Source organism: Stegostoma tigrinum, chromosome 25 (genome assembly GCF_030684315.1).
Source record: "Stegostoma tigrinum isolate sSteTig4 chromosome 25, sSteTig4.hap1, whole genome shotgun sequence".
Classification (NCBI taxonomy): Eukaryota; Metazoa; Chordata; class Chondrichthyes; order Orectolobiformes; family Stegostomatidae; genus Stegostoma; species Stegostoma tigrinum.
This window is the reverse complement of record NC_081378.1, coordinates 48,724,936-48,741,436: the sequence shown is the minus strand read 5'-3', so window position 1 is coordinate 48,741,436 and position 16,501 is coordinate 48,724,936. Positions and strand designations below refer to the sequence as shown.

At 47.2% G+C, this 16,501-nt stretch overlaps 1 protein-coding gene across 7 annotated transcripts in view; it reads right to left on the bottom strand.

Moving 5' to 3' along the window:
- Window positions 1-5,320: 5,320 nt before the first annotated feature.
- rassf8b (Ras association domain family member 8b) overlaps window positions 5,321-16,501 on the bottom strand; it is a 99,198-nt gene continuing 88,017 nt past the window's right edge. For all 7 annotated transcript variants that reach the window (XM_048554612.2, XM_048554614.2, XM_048554615.2 and 4 more), the window contains 2 exons: window positions 14,182-14,323; window positions 5,321-7,058 (listed from right to left, as the gene is read on the bottom strand). In XM_048554612.2, the coding sequence (XP_048410569.1) occupies window positions 6,937-7,058; window positions 14,182-14,323 (264 nt within the window). In that variant the 3' untranslated portion in view covers window positions 5,321-6,936. The remainder of the gene's footprint in view (window positions 7,059-14,181; window positions 14,324-16,501) is intronic.

Sequence of the window (16,501 nt, the reverse complement as noted above, 5' to 3'; positions counted from 1 at the left end):
GTGGGACTAGTTTAGTTTGGCATTGTGGTTGGGTTGGGGTGATGGGACCGAAAGGTCTGTTTCCAAGCTGTATTACTGTAAGCGGGTGGCACTAGCCAGGCCAGCATTTATTGCGCATCCCTAATTGCCCAGTTGAGAAACAACACATTGCTGTGGGTCAGGAGTCACATGTAGGCCAGACCCACTGGGTGGCATATTTCCTTCCCTAAAGGGCATTAGTGAGCCAGATGTTTTGTTTCTGACAATCGACAATGGCCAGTCTGGTGGGGCATGGGGGCCAGGGTGAGTGTAGTCAGGGTGAATGACTGGCATCACTAAGGAACCTGAGCACTCGCTATTGCCCATTTCTTGTGACTTTGGGGTTAGATAGCTTGGGGAGGGAGAATGGGGGTCACAGTCAGTCTGTCATTGAAACGAAGGGGTAAGGGGATGGAGGAGGTTAAAGATGATCTGCCATAGTGGGAAGGAAGATCACAAACCAATTCTGGGGTTGTGGGTGGGGTTTGGAGGAGAGATGACAACTGCAAAGGGGGCGGCTGTATTTGTGAAGGGAGACGTGGTGAGGGACAGCTAGAGAAGGGGAAATGGAGGAGGAGTGTTTGTCCGCAGTCGGGAGCACCCTGGGCCTCAAGGGATGGGCATTGTATGACCACACTTGGCATGGCCACCTCATAGGCTGGGAGTTTGGGGGAGGTAGGTAGAGGTGGTTTTAGGTAAATGGGTGGGTGAGTTGTGAAGCCTAGGGGGGCACAGGAAGAGGATCTGGACATTCAGGGCCTCACAGACATGTAGCGGAGAGGTTAGGAGCTTCAGGCTTTCATCAGGCTCGAAGCCCTGCAGTGCAGAAAGAGGCTATTCAGCCCATCAGATCTGAACCGACCCTCCAATCAGCATCCAACCGAGACCCAGTCCCAACCCCCTACCTTATTGCCATAAGCTTGCATTTACCATGGTTAATACACCTACCCACCATATCATGCTGCAACTTTAAAATGTTCTATGGAGAGGAAATGCCACCATTATAGTCAGGGCTACACAAAGACTCAAACATATAGTTGGGCTGTAAAATCTCTGACTTGGATAACAGTGAGAGCTCTCACTTATGTTCCAAATTGACCCGTGTCACCAAAATGCCTTCAGTAGGAATTCTTTCTCCTGTCTCTGCCATTCAGTCTCAGCAAGGAGCCTGTTTACCAGCTGGAGAGCTCACTGGTTTGGCCAGGAGACCTGGTACCCAGACCAGCCTGACATGCCTAGGGCCTGCGAGTTATACAGAGAGAGGAGCATCCTCAGGGTTGGGTGTAGCCACTTCTGGCCTGTCCTGACAGGAGAGGTTCTGAGGAGCAGTCACTGGACCCCAAAACGTCAACTCTGATCTCTCTCTACAAGATGCTGCCAGACCTGCTGAGCTTTTCCAGCAATATCTGTTTTTGTTCCTACGGGAGAGGACTTCGTGCGATTCCTCCTGGCATTGCCCTGTCTCCTGTGAGGATGGGGCATGCACAGCATATGCCAGGTTCCCAGTTTCCTGACCCTCACCATTGCCCTGCCTTTGGGGTGGCGCAGTGGTGCAGTGGTTAGCCCTGCTGCCTCACAGTACTTGGGACGTGGGTTCAATTCCAGCCTCGGGTGACTGCCTGCGTGGAGTTTGCATATTCTCCCTGTGCCTGTGCGGGTTTCCTCCAGGTGCTTTGATTTCTTCCCACAGTCCAAAGATGTGCAGGTTAGGGTGGGTTAGCCATGGGGAATGCAGGGTTACAGTGGTAGGGTAGGGGGTGCAGGTATGGGTGGGGTCCTCTTGAAAGGGTCAGTGTGGACTCGTTGGGCTGAAATGATCTGCTTCCACACTGTAGAGATTCTATGATGCTACAGAGCCACACGAGGTAGTTAATGAGGTGAGTTTGGTAAGGCATGGTGGAAACACTCCAGGAAAAACTTGCGCAACTCACAATTAGATAAAGAACCCATAATATTTAGCTGTATGTGTTTGGGCTCAAGCCAAGCAATTAGGATGTAAATTGTTGCATGTTTAGGATCATTACGGTGCAGAAAGAGGCCGTGCAGCCCATGAAGTCTGGGCCAACCGTCTGAAGAGCATTCCACCCAGATCCAGCCCCCCACCCTTTCTTATCGCTGTATTTTCCCCTGGCCAATCCACCTAACTGGTACATCTTTAGACTGCAGAAGGAAACCAGAGCACCCAGAGGACATCCACACAGACACAGGGAGAATGCACAAACTCCACACAGACAGTCGCCCGAGGCTGGGATCGAATCTAGGTCCCTGGCACTGTGAGGCGTTCGTGCTAATCACTAAGCCACTGTCCTGCCTGTACCACCCACAACTTCAAACTGTCAGAGGGCTGAGTAAGATGGAGATTGAGACATTCCGCCCATCAGATCACATGCTACAATATGTTGATGACACCATGAGTATGCTTATGAAAGGTATTGCATACTTGCTGTGAGACTTAACACCCAATTTTAATTCATTTCACTCTTTCTTCCTTTGTGCTTCCTTCTGATGTAATGTTTTTACATCTCTTGGAGGTGAGGTTCTGTATTCATCGAGTCACAAATGCACTGCTTTCTGGCATGCTGTGTCCATGTCAGTGTTTACTTGAACCCTTGTGTTTTTAGCCGAAAAGCAGCCCACCCCATTAAACAGCAGAATAATATCAGTCATCTACAGTCATTAAAGGTCACAGGCTAGTGTTAGTAAGCTTGAATGCTCCATGGTATAAGCTTACATGAGACAAATGATGTATACAGTCTGGAATGCACTGCCTGAAATGATAGTGGAAGCAAATTGAACAGCAATTTCCAAAAGGAAATTGGATATGTATTTGAAAAGATAAAACTTTTAGGATTAGGAGAAAAAGCAAGGGGAAGTGAGCTAAATTGGACACTTTGTGTAAGGAGGTGGCATAAGCATGATTATCGGACTGCTTTCCTTTTGTCAATTTATCAATTCACAGGTTGTATTGCCCATCAATAAGTGCAGTCCAGGAGGTGCAACCACACCTTAGGAAGGGCATTCCAGCATTTTCACCCAGGGACAATGAGCAAACGGTGATATATTTCTAAGTCAGGATGGTGAGTGGCTTGGGGGCAAACTTGCAGGGGGTGGTGTTCCCATGCATCTGCTGCCCTTGTCCTTCTGGGTGCAAGTGTCTGAGAGATTGGAAGGTGCTGTTGAAATGCAGTGCATCCTGGACAATAAAAGCTCACCTAGCCAGTGATGCCCTAATCCTATCAATGAATTAGAAAGAGATAATATACACCACTGTGACTGAGCATTGATGGTGGAGCAAGTGGATGTTTGTGGATGTGGTGCTAATCAAGCAGCTACTTTATCCTGGATCATATCAAGCTTTTTGAGTGCTGTTGGTGCTGCACCCATCCAGGCAAATGGGGAGTATCCCATCACACTCCTGACTTGCACCTTGTAGATTATGTTCAGGCTTTGGGGAGCCAGGAGGTGAGTTACTCACCACAGTATTCCTAACTTCTGACCCACTGTTGTATTTGGTTTGTGAGTCCAAGTGAGTTTCTGGTCGATGGTTATCCCACGATATTGACGGTGATAGACTCAATGATGGTGATGCCATTGAAACTCAAGGGTGATCAGATTGTCTCTCACTGGAGATGGTCACGGCCTGCCTGGCACTTGTTGAGTGCAAGAGTTATTCAACACTCGTCAGCCCAAGCCTGGATCTTGTTGCATTTGTTCATGGGCTGCTTTGGTATCTGAGGAGTTGCGAATGGCACTGAACATTATGCAATCATTAGCGAACATGCCACTTCTGACCTTATGATGGGGGGGTGGAAGGTCATTGATGAAGCAGCTGAAGATGGTTGGGCCTAGGACACTTATTTAAGATTAAATCCAGATACATTTTGTGCGTGTTTATAATGTTGCTTATGCTCGCATTAAAGGAGTCAGAGTGCAAGATGGCAATGGATACTCACCAGTTTAAAAAAATGACTTAAACTTGACTATTAAATGGTAGCTCGCGTTAAGAAATAATCAAGTGTGAAGTAATTGGTTCAATGCAGTTTAGTAAAAAGAAGACTCATTTTTGGGATGCAGACATGCTTGCTAGCAAGACTGACATTTATTGATTCATCACTAGCTATTCTATCTGAGGCACTTGCGAGACCACTTAAGAGTCAACCACACTAGTTCCTTGCCAAAAGTCACACTTTGGCCAAATGGAGAAAGATGGCAACCTCCTTTCCTTGAGTGAATGTATGTTATCAGAAATATTTTTATGCCAGTCCAACAGATCACGCATGGCTACATTTTAGCATCTTGGGTCCAACTTCTCTCTTAAAATCCAAAGATAAATTCTCAGTCAGCCATGGTGGAGACTTCGTTTTCTGAATTATTAGCCCAGAAACCACGGAAACATTTGCATCGCTAATCTGACAATGTATCTTAACAGGTCCCTCTGTTGCATAAGAACATAAGAAATAGGACCACAGGTAACCATCTGGCCTGTTCAGCCTGCTCTACCTTTCAGTAAGATCGTGGCTGATCTTTTTGAGGTGTCAGGTCCATTTACCTGTCTGCTCACTATAACCTATACTGTTCAAAAATCTGTCTCTTTGCCTTAAAAACATTCAATGAGGTAGCCTCAACTGTTTCACTGGGCAGGGAATTCCACAGATTCACAATCCTATGCGTGAAGAAGTTCCTCCTCAACTCAGTCCTAAATCTGCGACCCCTTATTTTGAGGCTGTACCAACATTATAAACACGCACAAAATGTATCTGGATTTAATCTTAAATAAGTGTCCTAGGCCCAAACATCTTCAGCTGCTTCATCAATGACCTTCATCATAAGGTCAGAAGTGGCATGTTCGCCAATGATTGCACAATGTTCAGCGCCATTCGCAACTCCTCAGATACCAAAGCAGCCCATGAACAAATGCAACAAGATCCAGGCTTGGGCTGACAGGTGTCGAGTAACACTTGCACTCAACAAATGCCAGTCAGTGACCCGCTCCAATAACAGACAATGTAATCACCATCCCTTGATTTTCAAGTTTCATCCACCAGTGAAAACAACCTCCCTGCTCCTATCTTATCCATTCCCTTCGTAATTTTGTATGTTTCTATCAGATCTGGTTGTGATGGTTACTGATACCTTTCGTTAGAGCAGATCAATGTGCCGAATGGTGTCTTCAACCAATTAGAAAACATGCAATATTCAGGGGTGTGGTGGAGGGGGGATGTGTCGGTTTAACATTGAGCTGCAGATTTAAGGTGTGGATTACACTTAATACAAGTTATATAGATCTACACACTTCATCATCAACCGATCGGCATGAACTTTATTCTTCTCTGCCTTTCACATTAGCAGAATATCAGCATGAGGCAGCTTGAAACGTAAAATGTTACAACTTAATGTGATAAAAATCATTTTACAGTACATTTCATTGCACTTCATAATACTGAAATATTAACACTTTGCATTGATTTAGCACGAATTGCATGCTTGCTATTGAGACTATAGAGTGTGACATCAGCCTTTCGAATAATTCAGAGTAACAGTACATAATAAATAGGATTTACAGAAATGATTGTTTTGACAGCCAAGGCATTGTCGTTCCAAACAGTGAAAGAAGCTCACGTGTTCAGTCTGTGCATTTATCCATCTTGATCACTTTGCATAATATAAAGGCAACATCATTAAACAGCTTCTTATATTAATTGTACATACCAATATCTACCGAAGAGTAGCCAAAAATACCATCTTAACATTTTGTTTGTTATACATTGTACAGCTGGAATCAGGCAAATCTCATTTGCCTCACCAAATCCCCAAGTTACGGAGCCCCAATCTGCTTGAGATTCACTGAAATACATCAAATATACATTTCTTTTCGTTGTGTGTGTCAATGTTTGTTAATAAGCATGGCCTGTGGGCCACCTGACTGGTTTACTGAACTTTGCAAACATTACAAGCTGAGCTTCCAACCAACGGCTTTAATGCGCTAGCTTGCTTGCTGAGAGTTCGCAGCAGAGATTTTGACACAAGCTAATTTCCATTGTCTGCAGACAGACCTTCTCCTGAGGGCTGGTCGTGGCAGAAGTGGCAAAATGTGTTAGAACAATCACAGCAGAAGTCTAGAAATCAGTCGTCGTTAGGAAATCTCAGGAGGTAATGATGCAGAACGCAAGCCTCGCATTCCAAACCCCAACAACTTTAGATTCAAAAACCCAGCAATTTTTTTAGATGTTGTGGAGCAGATTAGATGCTTGGTATTTTGGAACTCAGGTTCAATTTCCATTTTTGAACTTCATTCTTTAGAAACACAGTTCGCTCGCTGTTTCACAGTACCAATCAACTACACACGAAGGAAGCTTGATTTTAAAAGCATCCCAGACACCATCACAGTAATGTTTGTTCTGTAACGCACACTCAGGGAACTCAGCGAGAAAGAAGTCAGGTCCAGTTTGTGAATACAGACAGGAATTTTTAAGCTTTTAATTCTAGGCGACTTCCTCACGAGGTGGAGAGACCGAAAGAGTTTTAAACAAACTTCAGGTGGATTCACCGATCCAGCAGTGTGCCTTGCATGATGTTCCTGACTCTCCACCCTAACCTCTTTTGATATATTGCAAGGCTGAAGCAAAAACTGAACCAACATGCCCCTGGAAGGCAGCCCATTTTGCACAGATGTTCTTGCCCTTTGTCCAGCGACCACTGCACTCGCCAATGTCTCTCCCTACCCTCCAACAGCATCAGCAGCTCAGCGGTTATGTGACTCCTGTCCTTTGGGGTAGAGGCAGCTACTGTAAAAGGCACACAGGATGGACAGACTCATTGCACAAAGTGCGTATCGATCACACTCTTGCAAAAAGCAATGGGGAGAAAGATCCCTTTGAGCCACTCTAGATGGTTTCGCCAGCGGGAGGCATTATCTAGTTATACATAGATACCCTCTGGGTTAAAGCCTGAAATCAGAGGGTTCTGCAGAAGTCTCAAGTTGCTGGGAAGCTGCCTTGCTGGGCTTGGCCCTTTCGGTGATGCAGCAGGGGTCACTGACGCTATAGGGATACAACAAAGAGAAACTGCGTTAGAGCAAACCAAAAAAAAATCAGGCTTACAGCCAGGGGAATTGCAATGTATAGATCAGCTCGGCGTAAAAGATATTTACCATAAAAAGAATGTCCAGCATATTTATTATTGCTGCAGGTTTAGAAGTCAACATTCCCAGGAATGCCTAACAAATACGGCACATGATTCCTGTCTGTCACCGGTCATTCTTTGAGCAACCAGACCCAAGTCAGAAGTCACACAACACCAGGTTTAATTGAAATAACAAGCTTTTGGAGCGTAGCCTCTGCGTAAGGTGAAGTGAAAGGGTAGCACACAGTCACAGAATTTATGGGCAGAAGCATCAAGGGCAGAGAGATAAAAAAAATCATACAAATGGCGTAAGTGGAGTGTTGGATGATAAGCCTCTGCAAGTGATCAGAAGTGTTAGGTGTGGGTAAAGTGTCAACAGCTGAGCCAAGGCATCCTCTTGTGGTACAAAGTGATTACTGCAACACGATATATTTCCATCAAAATATTCTCTGGGCTGGAGGTTCAGGTCTTAACCCAGCAATTTATAAACAAGCGCATCTTTAAAAGCAAAGGCGTTCAAACATTGAAAATCTGCAGGGAAGCTCCAAGATATTTGATTAGATTCCCTATAGTGTGGAAACAGGCCCTTCGGCCCAATAAGTCCACACTGCCCCTTGAAGCATCCCACCCAGACCCATCTCCCTATAACCCAAACACCCCTGAACACTACGGGCAATTTAGCATGGCCCATCCACCTAACCTGCACAGCTTTGGACTGTGGGAGGAAACTGGAGCACCCAGAGAAAACCCACGCAGACACGGGGAGAACGTGCAAACTCCACACAGACAGTCACCTGAGGTGGGAATCAAACCCGGGTCCCTGGCGCTGTGAGGCTGTAGTGCTCATAACTGAGCCACCAAGCTGCCCAAATATTATGCTGCAGTTTTACAGAATATGAAAAATGTTAAATGTGGAACCCTAGGTAAGAGGTTTTACAATGAGATACAATTCAATTTATTTTTCTCATGACTGTTCACAATAATTATTGATATTATATCAGAGAACAGGACAGCACAGGAACAGGTCTTTCGGCCCACCATGTTGTGCCAAACATGACGCCAAATTAAATAATCCCTTTTTCCTGCCAATGGACCATATCCTTCCATTCCTTGCATATTCATGTACTGATCTAAAAGTCTCTTAAATGCCCCTATCGCGTCTGCTTCAAGCACCAACCCGGCACGTGTACCAGACTCTCACCCCTCCCTGCGTAAAACACATGCCCCTCACATCTCCTTTGAATTTGCCCCCTCTTACCTTAAATATATGCCCCCCACATTTAGACATTTCAACTCTGGCGAAAAGATTCTGACCGTCAGGCCCTATCAATGCATCTCATAATTTTATAGACTTCTATCAAGTCTCCCCTTAGCCGGCGCCGCTCCAGAGAAAACATCCCGAGTTTTTCTAGCCTCTCCTTGTAACTCATCCCCTCTAATCCAGGCAGCATCCTGGTAAACCTCTTCTGCACCCTCTCCAAAGCTTCCACATCCTTCCTGTCATGTGGCGACCAGGACTGAATGCAGAATTGTATCCCGAGACAATGTTTTTGAAACAACGATGACCTCAAGCAATTTTATGAGAAAGGTGTGCAATACCCACAAGGATGCAGTGTAAGTAATTTTAGAGATGCTTGTAGGGTGTACAGACTGAGAAACAGGGTTAAAATGTGAGAAGCATCATCCAGTAGGGGGTCTTTGAGATAACAAAAGGGTTTGATAGGGCAGATGTAGAGAAGATATTTCCACTTGAAGGCCAGACATATGAAATATAAATTATAATATTTAGTATGAAATACATAGCAGTGGAAGAGCTCATGCAGACACTACTGTGGTGAAATACAGTAAAGTGTAGCATAGCAGGCTCTGTTTTAATCTTTATCTCTTGGTGGAATCTGGGCAATGCTCGTCAGAGGAGGGACTGACGACGCTGGAGACTCTGAGATAACACAGGTGTAGAGCTGGGTGAACACAGCGGGCCAAGCAGCATCAGAGGAGCAGGAAAGCTGACGTTTCAGGTCGGGCCCCTTCTTCAGAAATGGGGGAGGGGAAGGGGATTCTGAAATAAATAGAGAGGGAGGGGGAGGCAGATAGAAGATGGATAAAGGAGCAGATAGGTGGAGAGGAGACAACCCGGCACAACAGACAGGTCAAAGAGATGGGGATGGAGCCAGTAAAGGTGAGTGTAGGTGGGGAATTAGAGTGGGAGTTGGTCAGTCAAGGGAAGACGGACAGGTCAAGGAGGCGGGGATGAGGCTGGTAGGTTGGGGATGGGGATTGAAGTGGGAGGAGTGGATAGGTGGGAGAAGTGATGGACAGGTTAGGGAGGCGGGGACGAGTTAGGATGGTTTTGGGATGCGGGTGGGGGCAGGGAGATTTTGAAGCTTGTGAAGTCCACATTGATACCATTGGGCTGCAGGGTTCCCAAGTGGAATATGAGTTGCTGTTCCTGCAACCTTCGGGTGGCATCGTTGTGGCACTGCAGGAGGCCCATGATGGACATGTCGTCTGAGGAATGGGAGGGTAGTTGAAGTGGCTCGTGACTGGGAGGTGCAGTTGTTTATTGTGAACCGAGTGTAGGTATTCCACAAAGCAGTCCCCAAGCCTCTGCTTAGTCTCCCCGATATACAGGAGGCCACAATGGGAACAGCGGATACAATGGACCACATTAGCGGATGTGCAGGTGAACATCTGTTTAATGTGGAAGGTTTTCTTGGGGTGAGGGGGAGGTATAGGGGCAGGTGTAGCACTTCCTGTGGTTGCAGGGGAAGGTGCCGGGTGTAGTAGGGTTGGAGGGGAGTGTGGAGAGGACAAGGGAGTCTTGGAGACAGCTGTCCGGAAGGCAGATAAGGGTGGAGAGGGAAAAATGTCTTTGGTGGTGGGGTCAGATTGTAGATGGCGCAAGTGTCGGAGGATGATGTGTTGGATCTGGAGGTTGGTGGGGTGGTATGTGAGGACGAGGGGGATTCTGTTTTGGCTGTTATTGCGGGGAGTGGGTGTGAGGGATGAGTTGTGGGAAATGTGAGAGATGTGGTCGAGGGAGTTTTCGACCACTGTGGGTGTTGCAGTCTTGAAAAACGAGGATATCTAGAACGTCCAGGAATGGAATGCCTCATCTTGGGATGCGGTGGAGGCAAAGGAATTGGGAACAGGGGATGGAATTTTTGCAGGAAGGTGGGTGGGAGGAGGGGTATTCTAGGTAGCTGTGGGAGTCAATGGACTTGAAATGGAATTCGGTTTCCAGGTGGATGCCAGAGATAGAGACAGAGAGGTTCAGGAAGGACAGGGATGTGTTGGAGATGGCCCAGGTAAACGTAAGGTTGGGGTGGAAGGTGTTGGTAAAGTGGACGAACTGTTCGAGCTCCTCGTGGGAGCTCGAGGTGGCACCGATACAGCCATTGATGTAATGGAGGAAGAGGTGGGGTACGGTACCAGTGTAGCTTTGGAAGAGGGATTGTTCCATGTAACCTACAAAGAGGCAGGCATAGCTTGGGCCCATGCGGGTACCCATGGCCACCCCCTTTGTCTGTCGGAAGTGGGAGGAATCGAAAGGGAAGTTGTTGAGGGTGAGGATGAGTTCGGCTGAGTGGATGAGGGTGTCAGTGGAGGGGGACTGGTCGGGCCTGCGACACAGGAAGAAGCAGAGGACCTTTAGGCCATCTGCATGGGGAATACAGGTGTACAGGGACTGGATGTCCATGGTGAAAATGAGGTGTTGGGGACTGGGGAATTGGAAGTTTTGGAGGAGGTGGAGGGCGTGGGTGGTGTCACGGACGTAGATGGGGAGAAAATGGAGTCGAGATGAGTTCGGTGGGGCAGGAGCAGGCGGAGACGATGAGTTGATCAGGGCAGTCAGGTTTGTGGAATTTGGGAAGGATATAGAAGCAGGCGGTGCGGAGTTGGGGAATGATGAGGTTGCAGGATGTGGGTGGGAGGTCACCTGAAGTGATGAGATTGTGGATGGTTTGGGAGATGATGGTTTGGTGGTCGGGGTGGGGTCATGATCCGGGGGCGGTAGGAGGAGGCGTCGGGGAGTTGGCGTCTGGCCTCAGCGATGTAGAGGTCAGTGCGCCATACTACCACTGCGCCACCCTTGTGTGCGGGTTTGATGGTGAGGTTGGGGTTGGAGAGGAGGGCTGCCCGTTCTGCGGGGGAGAGGTTGGAGTGGGTGAGAGGGGTGGAGAGGTTGAGGCGGTTGATGTCTCGGCAGCAGTTGGAGATGAAGAGGTCAAGGGAGGGTAGGAGTCCTTGGGGTGGTGCCCAGGAGGAGGGGGTGTGTTGGAGGCGGGAGAAAGGGTCAGTAGAGGGAGGGTTAGATTCATGGTCGAAGAAGTAAGCACGGAGGCGGAGGAAAAACTGTTCAACATCCGAGCGTGAGCGGTATTTGGCATTTGTAGCTCTAACTGTAATGGTTTGCTCAGCCATTTCAAAGACCGGCTCAGAGTCAGCCCCATTGCTGCGGGTCTGAAGTTACATGTAAGCCAGATCAGATGGCTGACTTTGCTCCCTCTAGGGCTTTAGCAAGCGAGGTGTGTCCTTAGGACAACTCATGAGATTGGTCACAGTCACCATCAGTGAGATTCACCTCCTAGAAGTGGTGGGAAGGGCAAACAATTGGATGGGCTGGTATGGCTGAAATACTCCTTCAATTCCCAACAGCTCAGCAACCTGGGGCAGGGATGGTTTGCTGTGGCCTTCCTGACCCATCACCAAATAAATGGTCAATTAACGACGAGCCTGATTCTATCACCTCAGACAGCAAGGAAACGGACTGCCCTCCTACTTGGGAAAACAGGCCATCCCTGTTTACCTGGGGTTTCATTTTTTTTGTTTGGGGTTGGGGAGGAGCGGAAGACGAGGTTGGTGGGTCCTGAAAACTATGCATCCCCTGTGCTTGACTCTAACCACCGCCCCCCCCCCCCCCGCTCAACTGACCCATCCCCACCCTCTCCTCACAGTCCCCATCAGAAGTACCTATACCCCAACAAGGCTCTGCCATTCCCAGTGGCTATCCTCCAGCTGACCGGCAGTTTTGGATGGGGCAGGACCTCTGAACCACCTCATTTGATAGGTCAACTTGCCCGCCATGTCACCACTTAACTGCCTGATTGGAACCTGGTAACACAGTCTTAAAAAAGAGAATGGGAGTGGGCCATTCAGCCCCTCGAGCATGGTCTGACACTCAATACAATCCTGGCTGATCTGTCGCTCCTCACTCTTCCAATGGACAGGGGGTGAGTTTTAAAGTCGTCCATGCCCACACTTCAAGTAAAAAGAAAGAGAAAATATCGACCTCGCTTTCAACTGTAGATTTGTCCGTTGGATTTAAACTCCACCAATTGCTGTGGTGGGATTCGGTCAGAAGTCACGCGACACCAGGTTATTAGTCCAACAGGTTTATCTGAAGTCACAAGTTTTTGGAACCTCGCTCCTTCTTCAGGCGAAATAATCTGACAAGGGACTGAGGCTCCGAAAACTTGTGATTTCAAACAAACCTGTTGGACCATAACCTGGTGTCGCGTGACTTCTGACCGTGTCCACCCCAGCCCAGCGGTGGCACCTCCACACCATAGTGGGGTTGAATGGCCCCGCAGCATTAGCCTCTGGATTATGAGAGAGTAGAACCACGTCCTAGCTGCCCCTTCGGTACAAGTTAACGTAAGATGGTATGAATCGGTTGGAAACAAGGCAATCCTGGGTGAGGTGGTGGAATATAATTATTTTGGGGCTTGTTTTCCTGAGGAATTAAACACAGCACCATACTATAATTAATGAATATGGTATTGGATGTTGCCTGCTTCATTGAGGGGCCTCCAATTGCCCCCAGCTGGTAGGAAAGGGGTTAAGCTCTTAAAGCCTCCTGCCCACTCTTACCCCCTTGACACCCCTGCTAATCCCACAAGAGAAGAAAACCCCCATTCAAGAAGGAAGGCATTCAGCCAGCAGGAAACTATAGACCGGTTGATGTGGGCCTTTGGGAAGGTGTTCGAATCAATCTATAAAGAAATTATACGGGCAGGCAGTGGTCTTATTGCTGGGCTATTTATCCAGAAACTTGGCTAATGTTCTGGGGACCCGGGTTCAAATTCTGTCATGGCAGAATTTGAATTAAATAAAGGATCTAGAATTAACAGTCTAATGATGAGCATGAATCCATTATCGATTGTTGGAAAAGCCTAACTAATTCAGCAATGCGTTTGACCCTTAACTGCCCTCTGGGCATTTAGGATGGGCAATAAGTACTGATCTTGCCAACATCCTGTGACTAAATTACTTAAAAAGTTACAGCTACACAACTAGGAAAATTAAACTTAATTAGAAAGAGGGAAATCAAAGGGAAATAATTTTTAAGCAACTTACTGGAGTTCTCTAATGTGTGCAGGAGGAGATGGCCTAGATATTTTTAATCAGCCTCCTCAGGCGAGCTTTGAAACACCTCTGGGACTTGACCCAAGGACTCCTGACTTGGAGATAAAGATACTTCCACTGTCCCACCAAAGCTCCAATCAATGGTCTATACTTGGATTTCCAGAAGGCATTTAAAAAGGTGCTAATTGTGGGTTATTATGGAAAGGAAAAGCTTATGGAGTAGAGGATAGCATGGATGGAAAAAAAGCTGGTTGGCAGCAAACAGAGAGACAAAACCTCGGCAAGATAGTTCAAAATTTTCTTAAAAACAGTGGATGCTTAGAAGGAATCTGACAGAGACATTTAAAATTACAACAAGAAGGGACAGAATAGAAAGAAAGATGAACAGTAGGGTGTAGATTGAAGATTAAGGGTAAAAAATTTAGGTTAGAGAACAACAGTGTTTTGTTTTTACACACTGAAGGCTGTGAGGCTAAAATTCAGAACCTGTCAACATGAAGCAATAAGTTAGAGAAAGGGTGAAGGATGCGGATGAAAGATTATTGGGAATAGGACTAGTTTATGGGGTTAGAATACGACTGAGATGGCGAACAGACAGGAGCACCGGTCGAACGGACCGTCTCCATGCAATAAACCCGAGCACAAGGAACTAAGCCACAAACAGAACATCACCTTTCTCTTGGGATGCAGGCAGTTCGTCATCAGTTGGTTCAGCAGGAAGTACTGAGACCTTAGTCCCCGTCTGTTGGATGAACTGTTGGAGGTTCACTTGCCTTAGCTCCTTGGTCAGTTGCTCCAGCTCTAGTTCTCTCTCCTGTGGGGACAGGAGAGGTTTGTAAAGTTTTGGAATGTGTGGACACAGACCAACCATCTTGACAAATCACAAACCCCAACAACAAGCCAAATTGAATAATGTCAGTACTCAAAAGTCATTATTCTGAAGTTTAAGGCACACAATTAAATTGACACTTTTCAAGTAACCCTGTTTCAAATTTTTAGGATTGCACTTTGGTTTATGTATGGAATAGATTACACACTTATTGTCGACAAACCCTACTTTAACCTGCTACTATTTTTGTGTCAACATTTATCGTAATCTGGAATTGTTCTGCCAATATCCTCACAGTGTTTCTGTTGTCAATAGCTTGTGGTGTAGTTATAAGTTCTGGCCACTGGGCAGCACTCCTTCAGCTCTGTTGGCCTCTACAAAGACTGTATCAAATTATTTTGGAAAATGCACAAGAATTACAAAAGACCTTCAAAGTCCTTCTTGACTTTGAAGTCAGTGTTTCCACACAGGACACCAGAGGAAGGTTGAGTGATTACAGACTGCAACATAGGAAGGTCACACCAAGTTACCATTAACAGCGCAAGTCGAAGGGAACTTTTGCTTCATGTCTTCACTTTATAACATGCAAAGTTGGAATTTACATTGCAAATTATACCAAAAGATGAAACTAAATGATTTGGATAATATCACAGATGCTCAATTGTCCCTGATTCGAACATTACTGTACATAAATTTGTTTTATCGGGTTTTAGAGATCACAACCATTAAACGCACTTTTACCAACAGCATTTTCACTAACTGATAGTGCAGAATTACACAGAATCCTCGAAAATGCTACAGTACAGATAGAGGCCATTCAGCCCATCAAATCTACACCAACCCTCCAAACAGCATCCCACCCCAGCCCTTCCCAGGGCTAACCCACCCAGTCTGCAAACTACAGGCAATTTGGCTTGATCAAGCCACCTAACCTGCACATCTTTGGACTGTGGGAGGAAACCGGAGCACCCGGAGCAATGTGCAAACTCCACACAGACAGTCACCTGAGGGAGGAATCAAACTCGGGTCCCTGGTGCTGTGAGGCAGCAGTGCTAGCCTCTGTGCCACTGTATCACCCAAGGACAAACATGACAGAAACTTGCCCCCTGTCAGCTCAACTGCTCGATGCCGGTGTTTGACCTTCACCAGGACCATCTTGCACCTTACCTCACCAGGACCACCCTGCACCTTACCTCACCAGGGCCACCTTACATCTTACCTCACCAGGACCACCTTGCACCTTACCTCACCAGGACCACCCTACACCTTACCTCACCAGGACCACCTTGCACCTTACCTCACCAGGACCACACTACACCTTACCTCACCAGGACCACCTTGCACCTTACCTCACCAGGACCACCCTGCACCTTACCTCACCAGGACCACACTACACCTTACCTCACCAGGACCACCCTGCACCTTACCTCACCAGGACCACCCTACACCTTACCTCACCAGGACCACCTTGCACCTTACCTCACCAGGACCACCCTGCACCTTACCTCACCAGGACCACCTTGCACCTTACCTCACCAGGACCACCTTACACCTTACCTCACCAGGACCACCTTGCACCTTACCTCACCAGGACCACCTTGCACCTTACCTCACCAGGACCACCTTGCACCTTACCTCACCAGGACCACCTTACACCTTACCTCACCAGGACCACCTTGCACCTTACCTCACCAGGACCACCTTGCACCTTACCTCACCAGAACCACCCTGCTCCTTACCTCACCAGGACCATCTTGCACCTTACCTCACCAGGACCATCTTGCACCTTACCTCACCAGAACCATCTTGCACCTTACCTCACCAGACCCACCTTGCACCTTACCTCACCAGAACCACCCTGCACCTTACCTCACCAAGTCCATCTTGCACCTTACCTCACCAGGACCACCTTACATCTTACCTCACCAGGACCATCTTGCACCTTACCTCACCAGAACCATCTTGCACCTTATCTCACCTCTCCCTCTCAGCATTAGCTTCTGCCCCTTTGTCACGCACTTACTGATCCAGTTTCCCTTAAACACATTTGCACTATTCACAACTTCCTGTGTTTGTGAGTTCTGCATTCCCTTCGCTCTGGAAGTCAAAAGAGGTTCTCTTCAGCTCTGTAATGGATTGGATTTTGTCAGGACTATATTGTAT